The following is a 19,047-nucleotide window of genomic DNA, read 5'->3' on the forward strand; positions in this document are numbered from 1 at the left end:
GCACTGTGATTATTTTTACTATAAAAGTGAAAGTGCATCATATTTAAGGTTCATATAATGTAAACAGTAACAACTGAGCAGTAAATATTATTAACCATTTTATTTATAATACTGCGTACTAGAAATAATATATGTTAAAACTGTTGTTTTGCACAGCACAAATAAAATACTTTAATGATAATCACACACATTCTTTTTGCTCAAAAATACAAAACCGATCAAATTCAAGATTGTGTGTTTTCTTCTCACAATAAATGGGCCTCTAGATACATGTCTAGTTAATGTTTAAGCTCTCACCCACTATTAGGACCACCCAGGTTACATCAAGAGAAGAGACTTTGGGAAGGTATTCATAAGACATAATTTGTACATGTATATTTTGGGCCCAGAAGATTAAGAAGATTAACTTAATTAGAATGAAAACTTAGACTTAGGTTCCCTGGGGGAAAAACTAAAGTCAAACACATCTCTAACTCAAGTAATACTTGCTCAAAATCGAATCAAATCACGTTTATTGTGACATCACATTTACACAGGTGCAAGGTGAGTGAAAATCTTAGGTGCGTAGTCCCCTGCACTGCTGTTATTTCACCTGTTATTAGGTCATCATTATCATAACACTAATGTATCTCAGTGAATGCTTTTCTGCTTTCTTCCATTATTTGTTACCCTTATATTACTAGCATTGGGAGAGTAGGAGAGTATGATGGCAACATTTGGTGAATAGCACCACCTGCTGCTTGTCTTGGGCAAGGCTTACACATGCGTTATTTCAACGAAGAAATCAGTCACTGACCCTGCTGAAAAAGGACCATTAGAAACCATGTATGGTGACAGTGCTTTCAGTGGTTCCCAATACTGGTGCTGTGGTCTCTCTGTCCTGCATATTTTAGTGTTTCTCTGCTCTAACACACCCACTTCAACTCAGGAAGTGATTGTTAATTAGCTAATGAGTACTTTTTCAATCAGTCCTGCAGACAGTGGACACTCATCCTGACTGCCCACCTGGTTTTCACCTCCAGCCAGGATGGGTCCAGAGACAGGAACAGTTCCTGAATCAGTGGGGAGAGATTCATCATCACTGGTCTGGGCTGAGAGCAAAACAGTTCTCCAAAACAGCTGAACAAAGAGCTCAGAGCAAAATAAAAGATCCTCTGAAGAGCTCCTCCATGGAAATATACTGCCACCTATTGGTTGTACGAGGAATGAATATTATTTTGAATTGAAAATATTATTTCACAGCAATTGGAAGGATATTCAGTTTATATGAACAAGTGTGTTAGATCTGAACTCTCTGGGTAGATCTCCAGGACCAGGATCGGGCATCCATGATCCAAAAGCATTAGATGGAGATTTTATAACCAAACTGCTTAACACTGTGTTTAGGCTAAAGGTCTAGAGTGCTAAATGTCCTAAGGCTGTGACCATTGTTAAAAAAAGGAAAAGAAAAGAAAGAAGAAGAATGAATAAAAAGCTACAGGTGTATTAGTCAGGTGATGCAGGTGTATTCTGCCAGTCTTTGTATAGTCAACAGCAGTGAGTTTTCTGTAAGCAGAACTCTCCTCAGTCCACTCACTGTGATGTTACTGTTTGTGTTTTTCTGCTCTTTCTTTCAGAGGGTCTGTTTATACCAAACATAAGCACTGAAGTGACATTCACATTCAATATTACATGACATCTTCATTACTCTTTGCTGCACGTGACCTAATGACCTTTCCCTTCTGAATAATACAACCTGTAACTGCATGGCAAGCTCCACTTACACCGCTCATCGCTTTCCTGTGAATTCTAATTATTTAGGCCTCCTTTTATAGCACTGTTATTGTTATGAAAACAACATATACTGACTTTTTACCGGCCTGTTGAAGTATACTGTGGACATTTGCTTGAACCCACTTTATAATTTTTTTTTTTCCAGACGCCTCACAGATCAGAGAGATAAAAAACATCACAAGCGAGTTTTATGGAGCACGATGTGATTGGTTAATTCCATGATTAATAAACAACGTTGATTGGTTCATTTTTGTCCATTTCTACAGATACCACCACCTGATTAAACCGTGTTGGAGTCTCCTGCAGTCAGTCAGTCACTCCAAATAACTCTATTTATTGACACCTTCATTTGTCCTGAATATATATATATATAGACATTCAGGACAAATGAAGGTGTCAATAAATAGAGTTATTTGGAGTGATGCTATAGAAAAAGGCTTTATTTTTGATGCTTTAAAGAATTTTAAAGTTTAAAGTACTTGACAAAAAATCGTTGAGTTAAAAAGCTTTTAGTATAATTTGACTACGGACAACAAATCTCTCCACATGTTTTGGCGTGAGCCTTCATCACACTCTTCATTGTGACTTTTCCTAATGAAGGTTCACACCAAAATGCATGTATTTTATGTTGTAATACATTTTGATTTATATAATACGTATGTATAATAGATCATAATAGATAAAATCGAACCCCTGGGCTTAGGGCATCTTCAAAATTTAATGTTAATTTCCATACGAGCAGCTCTGTATTTGTATTATTCAGAACAAAGTTTAAAGAACCTTCATATATTGTAAAGATTCTGTACCATGTTTTCCATTTCTATTAATCATTACTATTAACAGAATGAAAAGGACACTTTGTGTCACCAACCTGTGTTATTTTATCTGATGACTCCTAAGTGATGCATCACAGAGGTCACTATATATTTCTGACTCTGTTGTCTGATGAAGGGCACAGTGTTTACAAACCCTCCTTTACCCTCATGTTTTCCCTCCATTACCATGGTGAATGTTTTTACAGTCATTTCTCATGAAGGTAATGTTTATGTACCTCCAGCACCAGCCCAGTCTTTCAGACAGAGTGAGGAGAAAAGCACCATCTGCAAAAGTTCCAACCATCTCCCAGTGCTTTACAGCCATGGCTGACACTGAAGTGGACGACACTTTCAAGAACAGCTCACATCTCGGATCACCAACACTGCTGACCCCTCACTGTAATGGGGCTGAAAGGGAGAATCTCAGTGCAGAGTCCTCAGCCAATGAGAGACCTGCTAATACTGCTTCAGGTTCATTACCTGCAGCCCGTTCTCAGCTCTTGCGGATGCTGGAGGCCTCTGAGGCCCGCAGGTCTGCATATCTCCTCAGCACTGAAGAAGCGTCTACAGCCAGCGACGAAGCAGTCATAGAGGCACCCAGGACAGAGAAAGTGAGTTTCTTAAAGTCTCTTTATTTATCATATGCAGCGTGTGTATGTAAAGGACATTTGTATTTTGAAATGTTGCTGGCGAAGCTCAGGTTATTTACTGTACATACATCAAATAAACATACAAACAAAATAGAGAAAATAAAAAGAACCTAGGTTGCTAAATTATAATAATAAAATCTATAATAAAATAAAAAAAATACAAAATGTGTGAAATATCAAATGTATGGGACTAAAAGTGTACAGTTCTGTTGTAGAGCAAGAAAAAAAGCTAAATATGAGCCGTGTCTATAAAGTGCTTATTGGCCACCTTGGAAAGAACACTTGTGACCCCAACACTGTTAGAAATAAAGGTGCTGTGCAGGCACATTTTTCATTTATTAAGGTACAAACGATGTTCCCTCAAAGGTAAAAGAGTGGTTTTAAGGTCCAATTGTGTACTCTAAATAGGTTTGCCCAGTGGAAGAGTACGTATTTGTACGTTATTCATAACCTAATGTTTTAAAACAGAACAATAAAATAAAAAGTCTGGAGATGAGACGGGGTATGTGGAGCCAATACAACTTGGAAAATATAATCTATGGTACAATTATGTTCTCTGACTAAATGTACTGAGATGCACCCTTGAGGGTCCCACCTTAGTGACTAGAGGGAAACTGCCCCTCAGTTTCATACCTTTATTTCTGAGAGTGTAGTGCTGTACAATTCAGCAAATTAGTGGGTCCAAAGTGTCAGATTAAAGGAATGGTTCAGCAAAAAAAATCATACATACATACATACATACATACATACATACATACAGCTTATCCTTCTGGGTCGCTGGAGCTTATCCCAGCTGTCATTGGGCAGAAGGCAGGATAAACCCTGGACAGGTCACCAGTCCATCGCAGGGCACACACACACACACACACACACCTAGGGGCAATTCAGCATGTCCAATCAGCCTGACTGCATGTTTTTGGACTGTGGGAGGAAACCCACACAGACACGGGGAGAACAGGCAAACTCCACACAGAAATGACACTGGTCGCCCGGCCGGGAATCGAACCCAGGCCATTCTTGCTGTGAGGCCACTGTGCCACCCTCAAAGGCCCTAAGCAAAACTAAAGAAGCAAACCTTTGGACACCAGATGCATCTTGGCCAATCAGTTATGTTTGGGGAGGGGGAAACAGTGTAGATTTTTTCAGTGAATCACTTCTTTTTAATCCTGTTAATGGGGTCAGATTAAAAAAAAAAATCTGCAGATGTTTGAAATAGATTTATTATGATGCTACCACTTTAGATCAACTTCTGTTAAAAAAGTTAAAAAAGTTAGATGTGTCCAGAATAATAAACAGAGCTGTAGGTTCCTTATTTAAAGACTTTAATGAGAAACCGGTAAAACATTGAGATTGAAGAAGTAAAACTGACATCCATAATACCTTACATTTGAAATGTGGTGATGAAACCTCAAGCAGGTACCTTTCAAGAAATCTTCCGTCAGAAGTTTAATCATTGTCCCAGCTTAGGACACATTCAACTGGCACTGTTCAGCTCTTACCTCATCTCACCATTTCCCAAGTTTTGAAAGTGATTTGCAGTATAACACAGTGCTTAAAAACAGCAGTGAAACTTTAATTAAGCTTTTTTATTTAACTGAACCAAATACTATGAATAAAATCTACAGTTTGCTCAACCTCACAAAAGCCAAGGATGCTGCAATATCTCTACATATGAAAAATCTTTCACATAATGGGATATTTTGAGTGGTATAAAAAATGACAAAACTCTGGAGCCTGATCTCATGAACAGGACATTATTTGTCATGTTATTTCAATTTTCTGTTTTGTAGCTCAGCATTATATCTCTCAGCCTCACTGGTTTAACAGAATTCACAGTTTTACATAGTGTTTATGTTTGTGATCATCTTCTCTTGCTACAGTATCCAGCATGCATTTTGGGAATCCCTGTGGTGCCAACCAACCCTGAGCGCTAGCCTAGACACTGATCTATTGGCTAATAAATACAACCAAGCTAGAATGAGTGTAACTCTTGTCTAAGTCATCATGTATACTAATGCATTTGGCAGACACTTTTATCCAGAGAAACCTATAATGTAATCGGTTAAAAGTATTGCCCAAGGACTCTTACACTTGCTCAGGCAGGGAATCCCCAATCTGCTGCATAGATTCCACAATGCGCCATGTTTTTTACCCTTTCACACAGAGAAAAGAAGCCAAAGTAAGGCAGGATGTCTAGATAGACAGGAATTTTCCTTGCCTGCTTGTTTTCATCCTCATCTGATGAGTCATTTCTGCAGTTTGAGGAGTATATTCTGTCCATTGTAGTGATAAATTGAAGACAGTTACCACGATTATATAGTGACAACCCAGCTAGCAGGGAATATTCCCATAACTTGGGCTAGCGTTACCTACAAGTTCTCATAAAGATTAAAGAAAACCTTTTAACCTAATGTTCAAAGAATGTTTTAAGAATGTTTAGCGTTCCAAATAATGTTCCTATAAGGTTACATATTAACTAAGACATAACGTTATAACTGCAACATTCGGAGGATGTTTTAAGGATGTTGTTAGGGCAACAGATTATGTTACATGATGATTTTTTCAGGGAACGTTCCCAGAAGAACACTGGGGGAACAAAAAAATCTTGCCGCTGAAAACATTAATAGAACATGTATGTAATATTCTCAGAACGTTTTTAGAACAAAATATTTTATGTAACACACAACTAATATCTTACTTTTCAATGGTCAGTTTTAGAATCATGTTCATGTCACAGCCTTGTACAGTCTCAAATCTAAGCTGCGTAAGTATTAAAGCTGAAGTTTAAGTATTGTGTTGAATGATGTGCTTTCAGAATGTATAGATCTGGATTAAACAAAGAAAACTTACAGAGAGATCTCCAAAAAAAATAATAATAAAAATAAAAGACAAAATAAAAATAGAACCTGGGCATCCCAAAGCCCCTTCTGAGTGCATTCAGGTCAATAGAGATGTGCTGCACCAACGAATGGAGAAGGCAAGCCACAGTCCAGCTGCACTAAGCTATACTCAAAAAACACACTGCAAAAAAAGGTATCTTGTCAAGTGAAATGATTTTAAATCTAGTTGATAAATCTAATATTTCACATTTTGAGATGGTTGTGCACTTATTATAAGATGATCTGTCTTATTTCATAGACTATTTTCACTTGTTTTAGGTAATTTTATCAAGCAAATTTATCCCACTATACTGCCAGATAGTTTTATTACTGGTTTTCAAACTATAATTCTTTTCTGTTTTCTTTTTTCTGTTACTTTTATGTTTTGTTTAGTCTTTGAATACATTAGAGAAGGAGCATCCAGAAATTGAACGTGTTTACTGAAGGCAGGTAATAACATTGTCTGAGCATATTCACAGTGCTCTGATTCAAAACAGGATCATATTTCATGTTCTACTGGTTTGTGCACTTTAAATCATTACATGCAGGTGCATGAGATCACACTGCTTTGTGTGTATGTGTGCACACTGACCTTAAGAGACTAGACAAAACTTTTTGTTACCTGAACACAAAACAAGGGCGCTGTAAGTCACTCAATGTTCCCCAGGCTTAGCAGAACAGATACAATTAAACGTCATTGGTTGAACACAGAGCTTGTGTGCTTTGGTGCCTGCCACACCAAACCTAAAACTCTATGGTCCTGCAGGTTCTCAAGCTGATTATTCATGTTTTTTCTCCGACAGGAAATCCAGGCCCCACAGCAGCCGCAGGAGTTTAATGAGAGGCTCACTAGAACAGGCCGCCGCTCACTGTCCCGCTCACTCTCCCACTCTTCTGAAGACAAACGTAGCTCAGGTGCCAAAGCCAACCTGCTATATTCTCAAAACTCGTATGCTTTCTGCTCTTAAGTCAGAATAATCTGAATCCAGAAACTTTTACCAACAGCCAGGACTGAAAAAATCACTGCTGAATTTACTTGGTTCAAATGTGTGCACTATTTCAACACAATTAAAATATATTACATCAACACAAGCTTATTTACTTTGTTTATATTTGTGTTGATGCAATGTATTGTATTTATGTGTATTTGGAAGTATATTCAATACAATTTCAGTGTATTACTTTTGTCAGTCAACAATTATTGTAGTATAAATTTGAACACTCTGTTTTATGCTTGTCACATGACATGTTTTGTTGATTTTATAAGTGAAAATAAGATTAATATTACATATTTGGTCTGGTCAACAAAACAGGTTAAGTTGAGCTTTGGCAAAAAAAAAAAGAAAAGAAAAGAAATAAGATTAAGTTGTTTGCTAATTCCCACTCACAGGCTACAACTCTCCCCATCACATAGTTGTAGCCTTTTAGCCTTTTTTTAATTGTGACTTTTTTGATATCTTTTCATTGTTTCTTTCTGTGACTGTGGTTTCAGAGTGGTCTGACGTTTGAGCTGCCTGTTCATTAGGAGAAAAGATATTATAAGTTAAAATAATGGTGACACCTCAACCCTCTGTAGCCAGTAGTTTGTTAGGAGGAAGCCCTCAACTCCTCCCCAGGCTGGGGGCACTATGTGATAAGAGAGTCATTGCTTGTGGGTGGGAACTGGGAATGACTAAACCGAGAGCAGGAGCTGAGTAAAAATTCAAAAAATAATCAGCTTTTGATGATGCAACCACATTTACTGTTTATTCTTTAGTAAGCTCAGCTTACTCAAACTGTGTTTTGAAGACCAAACATTGAAGAAGAACTTTTAACTAAACTAAGCTGAGAAAATAAAAAGCTATGTAAACATACTGAGTTAAAATGTCAAGGTCACCTGACCTGACAACTCAGCACACTGAGAAGTTTTGTGCTGTAAATCCATGTTTTTTGACCTCATAGTGGCTGTCAAACTAGTATTGTACTATTTCATGTTTAAACATACAATATTTCTGTTATAATGCATGTTCATGGTTTCAAAAAGTATTTTTTTGTGGAATCTGATTGATTTTTAATATCCGTAATGCATAAAACTGACATTTTTACTGCATTGTAAAATTAAACCTTTTTCTTGTTGGTTCATACCCAAGAAAGCTCAGAAGAGGAGGCTTCTCCTCGAAACAAGGAGCAGAAGAACTCTAATGGAAACAACGACTTCTGCATTAAGAACATCCGTCAGGCAGCCTTCGGCCGCAGAGAGATAGAAATAGCAGAGCAAGGTACAGTTAGTTTTCTCCCAAAAAACAGCTGTGTGTTTCTACTGATGTGTAAAGTTGATTTTTTTGCCTCTCTTTGGTTAAGAGATGCCAGCACTGATGATCCTGAGAAAGGCAGCCCAGGGAGAGAAGCCACTAGCGGGCGCTAGAATAGTGGGCTGCACCCACATCACTGCACACACGGCTGTAAGTGTGTATGCCTGTTTCGTAATCTAATCTAATCTAATCTAATCTAGTCTACTTTACATGGTTTTCCTACTGTAAATGTAGCTGGTCAGCCAAGACATGTTTGGTGAAGTCTGCTTCTTTATTTTGCACTGGGGCTGTGAGGGATCAGACGAGATCAGGCGTTCTCAGAGTGGTATGGTTGATGTAGCTAACAAGTACTAGAAGTCTGTGTCACCTTAAATATTTTAGGCAACATAGACTTCTACTGTATTAACCTAGTCGTGTAAATCGTGTAAATGAGAGTTCTCAGTGAACTGTTCTTTCAATGTAAACTCAGTTCAAAGGAATTTAGCCTCAGACATTCTGTAAGTGCACTCATTTACTTTTCCTTTATCTCAAAGTCATCAAGTCACATGATGACAAATTCACTCATACAGCAGTTTGTCCTGGTTAGATAGTTCTGGAAATGCTGACTATCTGTGTGTTTGAGAATTACATATTAAATATTGGATTTGCATGGAAGACTAATTTAAGTGTCCTAGTGACCTAAGAGCCACTGTTACAGTCATTGTAGTAGATAGCGGTGTTATTTTAAGTGTGGTAATGCTAAAGAGTGGCTATTCCTCAGGTGCTGATGGAGACTCTGTCTGTGCTGGGTGCTCAGTGTAGATGGGCTGCCTGTAATATCTATTCCATCCAGAACGAAGTGGCTGCAGCACTTGCAGAAGGAGGTAAGCACTGGATTACTAGTCAGTATTTAATAGGTAGATAGATAGATAGATAGATAGATAGATAGATAGATAGATAGATAGATAGATAGATAGAAAAAAGATAGTAATTAGCACAGATAGATAGATAGAATGGGCAGGCAGATAGACAGAAAAAAGATAGAAAATGGCACAGACAGACAGACAAACAGACAGAGAGACAGGTAGGTAAGTAGGTAGATCCACAAGGGGGCACTGGCAGAAAGTGGAATAAAGCCCATGTTCTCACACATTAGGGATGGAAAACGTAAGTCAAGACACATTAATCCCTGTAATGTTATCCTCCGTAATCCCTTGTGAAAAGCAAGGGAACATTAATGTGTCAGATTTCACCCAAAGTACACCAGCCTTTGCTACACCGTTCTCCTCATTAAGAAAATACATTTGACAATAGACATACGCTAAATTTATTATTAAACAAACAGAACCCATTTACAGATTGGATAAACTGGTATCTTTGATTGAAACACAAAGCATTCTACTGCATAAAGTGACAAAAATAATCACAAAACATCATCATCATCCCTCAGTGAATCTCTAACATATGGAACATTGTTCTCTTTCGAGATCGTCCTAAAGGGACGTGGGTTACCTATGGACTGTGGAGCAGTACTTTCATGTCTCTCTTTGTGTTTTTGGCAGCAAGAGCCTCTGCAAAATCCAACAAAAATGATAAATCCACTCAGGACTTCCATGAACCCACCGACACATCCCAGAACTATGCAGTGTCCCAAACGGATGTCAGTGGATGGAGAGGGAATGTCATTCAGTAAATAAGCATACCATGCAGCGGGAATGATAGCTGCCGCCCCTGAACAGATGACTATAAATCCTCCAAGACCAGCTATCAACCATCTCAGTCTTTCTAAGCAACTGTGGGCTCCAAGAACCACAATAAGGCCAACCATAGTGGCACCCAGAGACGCCACCATCATCCACTGCGCAACCTCAATGATTTGGCTGTTGAAGTAGTTTTGGTCCTGGCGGGTACAAAGCATGTCCTTCTGTCCTTTTTTCATGATGTTCCAGCAGATGTCCCATATGCCTTGCTGTAGCACCAGATCAGATTGCTCTCCGCTGATGTTACGGACAGTGCGCCAGTTGGGTGATGTTGTGCTGGTCAGGTTCAAAATCAAGCCACAAATTCCCAAGACCACTCCATACATTACTATTTCTGAAGCTCGCATGGTGGACAGCCAAGCTTATCGAAGAAGCTAATGATCATGAACTGTGAAAGCTTCGAGGAGCAGTTTGAAAAGAAGCAGTGGCTCAGTGAAACTGAGGGTGTGTCCACCTCCCACCGCAGTGGAACATCACACTTATTCAAAGAACAGCAGTACACTCTCTGGTTTCGACAATATAATATTACAGCCCTCTGAAAATCAAAAGGAGGACATTCATGGCTTACAGAGCAGCCCTGCCAGCTTTGTAAAACAATGAAAGAAAGTGTTGGTCAGTGTAGAGGTCAACAGAGAACAGCCTGATGTACGTTCACAGTCCCTTGAGTTGATGCATATTGCAGTAGTAAGATATGAGCCTGTTGAAGTGTTGATGATACAAAAAGCTCTTTGAGAAGTGCCATTTTTACCACTTTTGATTTGTAAGTTTTTAAAATTTTAAAGAACCTTCACAGAATGTAATGGTTCTATCCCACTTTAAGGGTTCTCTTTAGAACCTTTACATTATGTGGACATTCATAAAACTTAGTAAAAGTTCTTCACTCTCATGCATCTTATTTACAAAAATTGTTCTCACAATAATCCATTGAAAGTTTCTCTTTAGGTAACCAAAAGTGGCTCTTCCATGGCATCATGCAAAGAACCCCTTGTCCCACCTTTATTTTTTAAGATTGTAGGAGGTGGTCATTCATAGTCCATAGCATGTGTGTTAATGGCTATGTGCCAAAAAAAGGTATAAAGCCTTTATATTATGAAAATGGTTCTGTAAAGCAGTGGCTTTATGATAGGATTTAAAACAAAATTTTAAGGCAGCCTAAACATTAACGCTTTAAGTTAAAATAATAATTTTTCACATTGCAAAAAATCTTTCAGTTCATTAATCCTTAAAGAACAATCTGTGTAAATCAGATGTGCGAGCACAAAAACCCTCTTTGAAGTTTAAAGAACCTCCACATAATATGAAGGATATATACCAATAAAAGGTTTTTCCCAGAACCTATTCAGTCACCCCTTCATTTCTTTATGTTTTTGACAGGTGTACCTGTATTTGCATGGAAAGGAGAGTCTGAAGATGATTACTTCTGGTGTATAGATAGCTGTGTTAACGTGGAGGGCTGGGAGCCAAACCTGGTAATGAACAAATCTTTTCAGTAACACTCCCTAAAATGTATAACCTAGTTATACATGGAGCACAGTATCAGTAAAAGTATCAATATTAGTTACCAAAATAAAATTTCTCAGTGTTGATTTAATGAATGATAATTAAAATTCATGATAATTAACGATGACTAAAAATCATACTGTTGTTATTGCGTTTGAATGCTGTTGTTTACTGTGGCAGTTGTACGGGATTGCTTATCTCAGTAGGAAGTTTCACTCCTCCCCTTTCACTACTCATTGCTCACTAGCAGCTCAACAGAGTCACAAGATTCCACATAAAGAGCCAACAGTAACCTAATCAATCTGATAAGTTATGGGCAATATATTTTATTTGTTTTGATTACAGTATGTTTTTAACTTCATTACTAGATTCTTGATGATGGAGGAGATATGACACACTGGATCTATAAGAAATATCCCCAACTGTTTGAGAATATCAAAGGCATTGTTGAAGAGAGTGTCACTGGAGTTCACAGGTATCAAGAAACTTGTGTTGTTGAGATGTATTCTAGTCCTACAATTAACAACTCACCTTTATACCGTTATACATTTGAAAGTATATTTTAAGAAGACATAAGTAACTTTTTTGCCTTCCTGCTTTTAGATTACACCAGCTGTATAAGACTGGAAAGCTCTGTGGCCCAGCCATAAATGTCAATGAGTCAGTGATAAAGCAAAAGTTCGACAACTTCTACTTCTGCAAGGAGTCTATACTGGATGGGTAAGAGTAAAATGGTTTCCAGTCTAATCTTGGGGAGTCCCCGCACTGCAAATTCCTGATTCAGCTCACAATAGGTTTAACTCTTAGAAATCTTTATTATCACTGGCCATAACAAAAGGAAGTTGTTATTTTTGGTTCATGATTTCTCACTCGTAGCTCATTGAAACAAGGCATCCTGCCAAAAATGCAGATTCTAACGTATCAATCCATTCCACATTTGTGTTTGTAAGCATGAGAGGAAATGTTTTATTATGAATTAAATTTGATGAAAAGTTATTGTTGCGTACAGTCCTGTTTTCTTGAAAGAAACACCACCCTTTACATATTTTGCCACATTTTTTTTTCTTTTTTTGACATCAAAACAAAGACTTGAACCTATCAAAACAGAATCTAAATCAAACGCAAATGAAATTAACCCTTTAAAACTGAAGAGTAAGTCAGGCAGTTAGCATTTTGTCCAAGCAATTACTGAATAATAAGCTTTAAGATGTAATAAACCTGTGACTTTAAAGACGTAACTATATCTTTAACCAAGTAATTACAAAGTTATAAATAGTATAGTGTAATGACAGCAATAACTGACAGCAGTGCAGTTATTGGGGTTAATAATTAAACAATGAGTTGAATCTGGAGTTTTAGAGCAGAGAGGAAGATAAAAAGGTGCAGTGCATGAATCCCAAGGTCTGAGCTTGAGAATCACTAGCCTGTTTAGTGCTATTGAATAAACACTACCTGACATATGTTGCTTTAGTTTTAATAATAGTTATTTTCCTTTATGTGTGTCTCAGACTGAAGAGGACCACTGATGTTACTCTGAGTGGGAAGCAGGTGGTTGTCTGTGGTTATGGAGAGGTAGAGGACCCATCATTACATTCCATCTGTAAATACAATACTTTAGTATGCTTTCTTCTGCGCTGACCCATTTATTTGTCCTGTATGTGTTTGTATATAGGTGGGAAAAGGCTGCTGTGCTGCACTGAAAGGGTTGGGAGCGATTGTGTATGTGACAGAAGTTGACCCCATTTGTGCTCTACAGGCCTGGTAAACACAGTGATCATTTGCTAAATGTTATTTATCTCCTCAGACTTTGTAGGATCAGTTATTCTGCTGTACAGCAGGTTGTTGTCATCACTGATGTTAGCTTTGTATATCTCAGCATGGATGGTTTTCAACTGGCCAGACTGAACGAGGTCATAAAAATGGTGGACATTGTTATTACCTGCACAGGTAGGTATAACATTTGTTATACACACACACACACACACACACACACATATATATATATATATATATATATATATATATATATATATATACTATATAGGAGCACTTTGTAGTTCTACAATTACAGACTGTCGTCCATCTGTTTCTCTGTTAGCCCCCTTTTACCCTGTTCTTTAGTGGTCAGGACCCCCATAGACCCTCACAGAGCAGGTACTATTTGGGTGGTGGATCATTGTCAGCACTGCAGTAACACTGACGTGGTGGTGGTGTTTTAGTGTGTGTTGTGCTGGTACGAGTGGATCAGACACAGCAGTGCTGCGGGAGTTTTTGAAACACTGTGTCCAACTCACTGTCCACTCTATTAGACACTCCTACCTTGTCAGTCCACCTTGTAGATGTAAAGTCAGAGATGATAGCTCATCTGCTGCTGCACAGTTTGTGTTGGTCATCCTCTAGTCCTTCATCAGTGGTCACAGGACGCTGCCCACAAGACACTGTTGGCTGGATATTTTTGGTTGGTGGACTATTCTTAGTCCAGCAGTGACACTGAGGTGTTTAAAAACTCCAGCAGCACTGCTGTGTCTGATCCACTCAGACCAGCGCAACGCACACTAACACACCACCACCACGTCAGTGTTACTGCAGTGCTGAGAATGATCCACCATCAAAATAGTACCTGCTCTGTGAGGGTCCATGGGGTCCTGACCACTGAAGAACAGTGTAAAAGGGGGCTAACAAAGTATGCAGAGAAACAGATGGACTACAGTCTGTAATTGTAGAACTACAACATGCACCTATATAGTAAGTGGAGCTGATAAAATGGACAATGAGCATAGAAACAAGGAAAAGACTAATATTGTAGTAAGGCAAAAATTAAAGTCACTGAATATATAGTATATATATACCTTTACTGGATTATGAAATAAACAATGTTTTCATGACATTTCTTATTACTACAAACATAAAAAGGGCAATTTTTTGTTTGTGTGGTGAACTTTGTGTGGTGGATTTTGTAGCCATATGACAACAGCATGCGTGAATAGAAATGCAGTCTACAGTGTACACAGTGAGAGTGAACCAGTATAGCAACTTTTGTAAGTCCGGGCAAAAGAAGACATGCATAACAGCAGTCATGCATAAAAGACTTTCAGAAAAGAGGAAGATATGAAGATGTTGGTGTCGTACGACAACAAATATATTTTATCATTTTAACTTCTAGCATCTAAACTGGTTTTATTTTTTTTGTCACACCATGCAGTAATATATCGCTGCTGTCGTAAGAAAACCTCGTATCTCCGTTTTCAGTTTTTGACATAATTTGAAAATTCCTGTTGCTCTTTACATAGCGTGTATATTTCATGATGAATGGACCAAAAGAAACGTCACAAAATGACTTGGAAAAAAGTCTGGTTCCATTGACTTACATTAAAAGTAAAGAAGGTTTTTTCCTTCTCCTGTAAAGTTCTTATTTTGGAGATACAAGGTTTTCTTCTGACAACAGCGATATACAGTTGTAAATATACACTTATATACTGATGTGAGGTCTGATCACTGTGTGTACATTCTGTTTGTGTTTCCAGGAAATAAAAATGTAGTCCTGCGGGAACACCTGGAGCACGTGAAGAATGGTTGTATTGTATGCAACATGGGACACTCCAATACAGAGATTGATGTGGTAAGATCAAGGCCCAGAGGTGGGGCACACAGTCTTTGAGATCTCATTCATACCAACCTCATACCTTATTTTCTCAGTCCTCCAATCCATGCTTAGAAACCACTGCTATCAAACTGCTTAGGAATCCACAATTACTTTGAAGTTTTAGTTTGTAGCCAGCGTGTAAAGCTCTAGATATGAGGCCTGAGGGACACCTGATAGTACGACAAACTGGATGCTGTTTTATACCCATGTCAAAAGCTACTAAGAGATCATTTAACTAAATAATAAGCCGCAAAATGAGAGATCTTTGTTATGTCAAATGGTTATTAACAAAATCATACTTGCACCAGTGTAGTTTTAGGCTGGTGGATAATACTTGTTGAAGTAAGACAGATGTGGCTGCATCTTTTAGCAATATTGTTACAGTGAGAAAAAATTAATAAAAGAAAAGCTCTGATGTGTGTCTCTTACTATAGGCAATAAAATTTAGCAGATGAAAAAATATTCAAAAGTGTTAGGACAAATATTTACATTTCAGGTGTACTGTTATACACCGCTATGTCATATTAGGGAACATAGTGGTACATCTAAGAGTAAAAACAACCTGAATTAAAAAATAATTAATGGAAATCTTTGCATATTTCTATGTATAAGGACAGTAGAAGGATATGTTGAGACAAGGTGGTGATACTGTTGGGATACTGTGGGTGTGGGGTGGGTGTTGTGAGAGATGTCAGGGACGGTTGGGGTAAGGACAGAGATTCATCCCCATGCAGCTGTCCACCAGAGAGTAAGCCTGCTGATTTAAGATCAGTCTTTGTCTTTCCCAATCCTAATAAACTGTAGGGCTGATTGAAGATCAGCTCAGTGCTTTAAGATGCTTCATTGCTTCCATATATGCTCTGTTCTCAGGCCAGCCTAATGACACCAGAGCTGACGTGGCGGCGTCTAAGAGCACATGTGGATCACATCGTCTGGCCAGACGGCAAAATAATAGTACTGCTAGCAGAGGTGAGATTAGATAGTATTAGATAGTAAATTATTAGATAGTAAATATGTAAATATACAATGGATAGTACAAGTTCTTAACTCATAGAGCTTGTTTATGCCCTGCGTTCACAATGCATTGTGGTTGTGTTTACACCTGGCTTTTCATGCAGTCAGGTGAAACTGAAGGTTGATGTAAGGTGTAAACAGCTGCTGATTGGCTGAGAAGCACTCAAAGATACTGTAAAAAACTATAATACATACACATGACAGCACACATCAGATGATTCCGTTTTAATGCAAAGTTATTAACAACCTTGTGGAAAAACCCTCAACACTTGTGTTGCTTGGTGACTACAACCCCAATGTTATGAAACTACATTGTTTAGAGGAAAACGCTTTTATTGTGATTATCATTAATAATAAATAAGATTGTTTGTTGAACATTGATGTATTTATCATACTGTATTTCATTGCTGTTTCATAAATCGATAATTTTAATAAACACATAGCCGCATTGTTGCCAGACAATGATAGTCAAATAGCACTTCAGAAATGTCTGTGTGTATAATAACTATATGGCTATATCTGATTCTGAAGGGTCGACTCCTAAATCTGAGCTGCTCGACGGTGCCTGTTTATGTGCTGTCCATCACAGCCACAACCCAGGTGTGTATGCAGGCTATTTACAGATGAACTGAAAGAGATTTTGTTCTTAATGTAATTTACAGAGCCATCATTTCATAAAATGCACTTCTAGATTGTAAACATTGAGTGTATTCTTGAGCTTTGCCTCTCTTGTCTTTAGGCTTTGGCATTGATTGAGCTGTTTAATGCTCCTGAAGGCCGCTACAAGCAAGACATTTATGTGTTCCCCAGGAAAATGGGTAAGGCTTGCAGCAGAGAATCATGCTCACCCTTATCATTTATTTGATGATATATCAATGAATATATCATTCATTGATATATTATGTGCTTTCAGATGAGTTTGTAGCGGCCCTGCACCTCCAGAGCTTTGATGCCCATCTAACTGAGCTCACAGATGAGCAGGTCAAGTACACTGGTGTGAACAAGAATGGGCCATACAAGCCAAGCTATTACAGGTGAACACCATTATATGTTCATAAACAGAACAAAACATCTTATTATGAAATGACCCATATAATGATCTACATTTATGTGTAAGGTCCTATATATCATAATTAAGTAACAGCCCCATTATAAACATATACTCATTAAACCATTTTTCATAGTGTGATTTCTAATATTTTTGCAGGTACTAAGTTGACTGGAGGGTGAAAATATGAAAACATTCTACTCGTAACCTTAAATGGAAAGGATAAAACCATCTGAACCTTGGATCTGGATTTTGCTGGCCTCCATCTTCATCCTTTTCACTCTACAGTGACAAATGTAACAGGGAACAAACATAAACATCCAATTTTGTGAATTTTATTGCAGAATTTCTATTTATTTGCTGAGTTTAACATACTAAAAAATAAAACATTAAATGTGCCATAACTTTTGCACAGGCCAAAAAAACAGTAAAGTGTGCAGATGTGTGTTCTCTGTAGAGCATATGTTATATTCACTTACAAAATAAACAAAACCCAAACCTTTGTATATAAATGTGTCTTTGCACAAAGACAGTAAACAGATCAAACAGGCCTACTTTTTAATTTTTCAACAGCTATTCCTATTTAACAGTACATAAAAATACCACCTTAATTACACAGGCTATATATTTGACAGCACAGTTAACTAACACACACACATTTTCTAAGCCGCTCCTCCTTCTGGGTCACGGGGGTGCTGGAGCCTATTCCAGCGGTCATTGGGCGTAAAGCAAGAAACACCCTGGACAGGTCGCCAGTCCATCGCAAGGCAGACACACAGACATACGCATTCACATTCATATGCAGGGGCAATGTCTTTGGACTGTGGGAGGAACCTGGAGCACCTGGAGGAAACCCATGCAGACATGGGGAGAACTTAGAAAGGACCCTGGTATTGAACCCAGGCCTTTCTTGTTGTGAGGTCACAGCGACATTCATGAAAAAAATAAATGCAGTAAATTTCACTGTGTTGGACAAATTTTCCAGTTACTGCATCAACTATTCCAGTCTATGTTTAATTAATCATAAATAAATGCTTAATCAGGCAAAAATACCACCTTATTAACACAGACTGTACATTTGACCACACGTTTAACAAACTCACTTGTTTCATGGAAAATAAATGCAGTAAATTTTGCTATGTTTGAGAAAATGTGGAGTTTTCATTTGAATTCTGGTTCTACCTCTAAAAGATGTGAATGCAAAAGTCACAAAAGTCTTGCCCAAAAACACATTCAGGTGCTGAAAAAAGGATAAAGCTGGCTGATATGTACCGACTAGGGTTGAATTTTTATGGTTGACGTGTGTCAGCTTTCAAAATCACTATTTTCAATTAAAAAAGTGTTACAGATACATGTATAAAATGATCCTATTATGATGCTACTAAGCTACAGCTTCACAGGTATGAGCTGGTTTCTAGCTATAAAAATGAAGAAATGTTATATGTGTCCAAAATGATGAACAGAGCTGTAGATGATTCCAGAATGATTGAGAACGCAGTAGAATAGTGAGAATGACAAGGTGTCAAAAACATTGTTGTAAACAAATCATTACAGTATATTATTTATCGTTTTATGTCCTCTTGGTGCTCCCAAAAACCTTGAAATGTTTAATAAAATATATTAAAAATATCTTCTGATGTCTAGCTTACAGTGATCTGCAAAAGCTTGAACACTCCTAGTCAAATAACATTACAA

The 19,047-nt window shown here is 37.8% G+C and overlaps 2 protein-coding genes across 2 annotated transcripts; one reads left to right on the forward strand and one right to left on the reverse strand.

Moving 5' to 3' along the window:
• The first annotated feature begins 2,862 nt into the window (after window positions 1-2,862).
• ahcyl2a (adenosylhomocysteinase like 2a) lies at window positions 2,863-17,706 on the forward strand. The gene is made up of 17 exons (XM_036567803.1): window positions 2,863-3,199; window positions 6,921-7,032; window positions 8,247-8,375; window positions 8,458-8,558; window positions 9,169-9,271; window positions 11,522-11,616; window positions 12,016-12,122; window positions 12,251-12,367; window positions 13,156-13,219; window positions 13,320-13,408; window positions 13,524-13,594; window positions 15,172-15,266; window positions 16,161-16,259; window positions 16,836-16,904; window positions 17,044-17,122; window positions 17,218-17,338; window positions 17,512-17,706. Exons 1-17 carry the CDS (start codon window positions 2,912-2,914, stop codon window positions 17,516-17,518), a joined length of 1,746 nt encoding a protein of 581 aa, XP_036423696.1. The 5' UTR covers window positions 2,863-2,911; the 3' UTR covers window positions 17,519-17,706.
• On the reverse strand, window positions 9,811-10,519 carry LOC118806390 (claudin-23-like). Its single transcript, XM_036567804.1, has one exon. The coding sequence runs from the start codon at window positions 10,492-10,494 to the stop codon at window positions 9,811-9,813; it is 684 nt and encodes a 227-aa protein (XP_036423697.1). The 5' UTR covers window positions 10,495-10,519.
• Window positions 17,707-19,047: the final 1,341 nt, after the last annotated feature.

Source organism: Colossoma macropomum, unplaced genomic scaffold, assembly GCF_904425465.1.
Source record: "Colossoma macropomum unplaced genomic scaffold, Colossoma_macropomum, whole genome shotgun sequence".
Taxonomy (NCBI): Eukaryota; Metazoa; Chordata; class Actinopteri; order Characiformes; family Serrasalmidae; genus Colossoma; species Colossoma macropomum.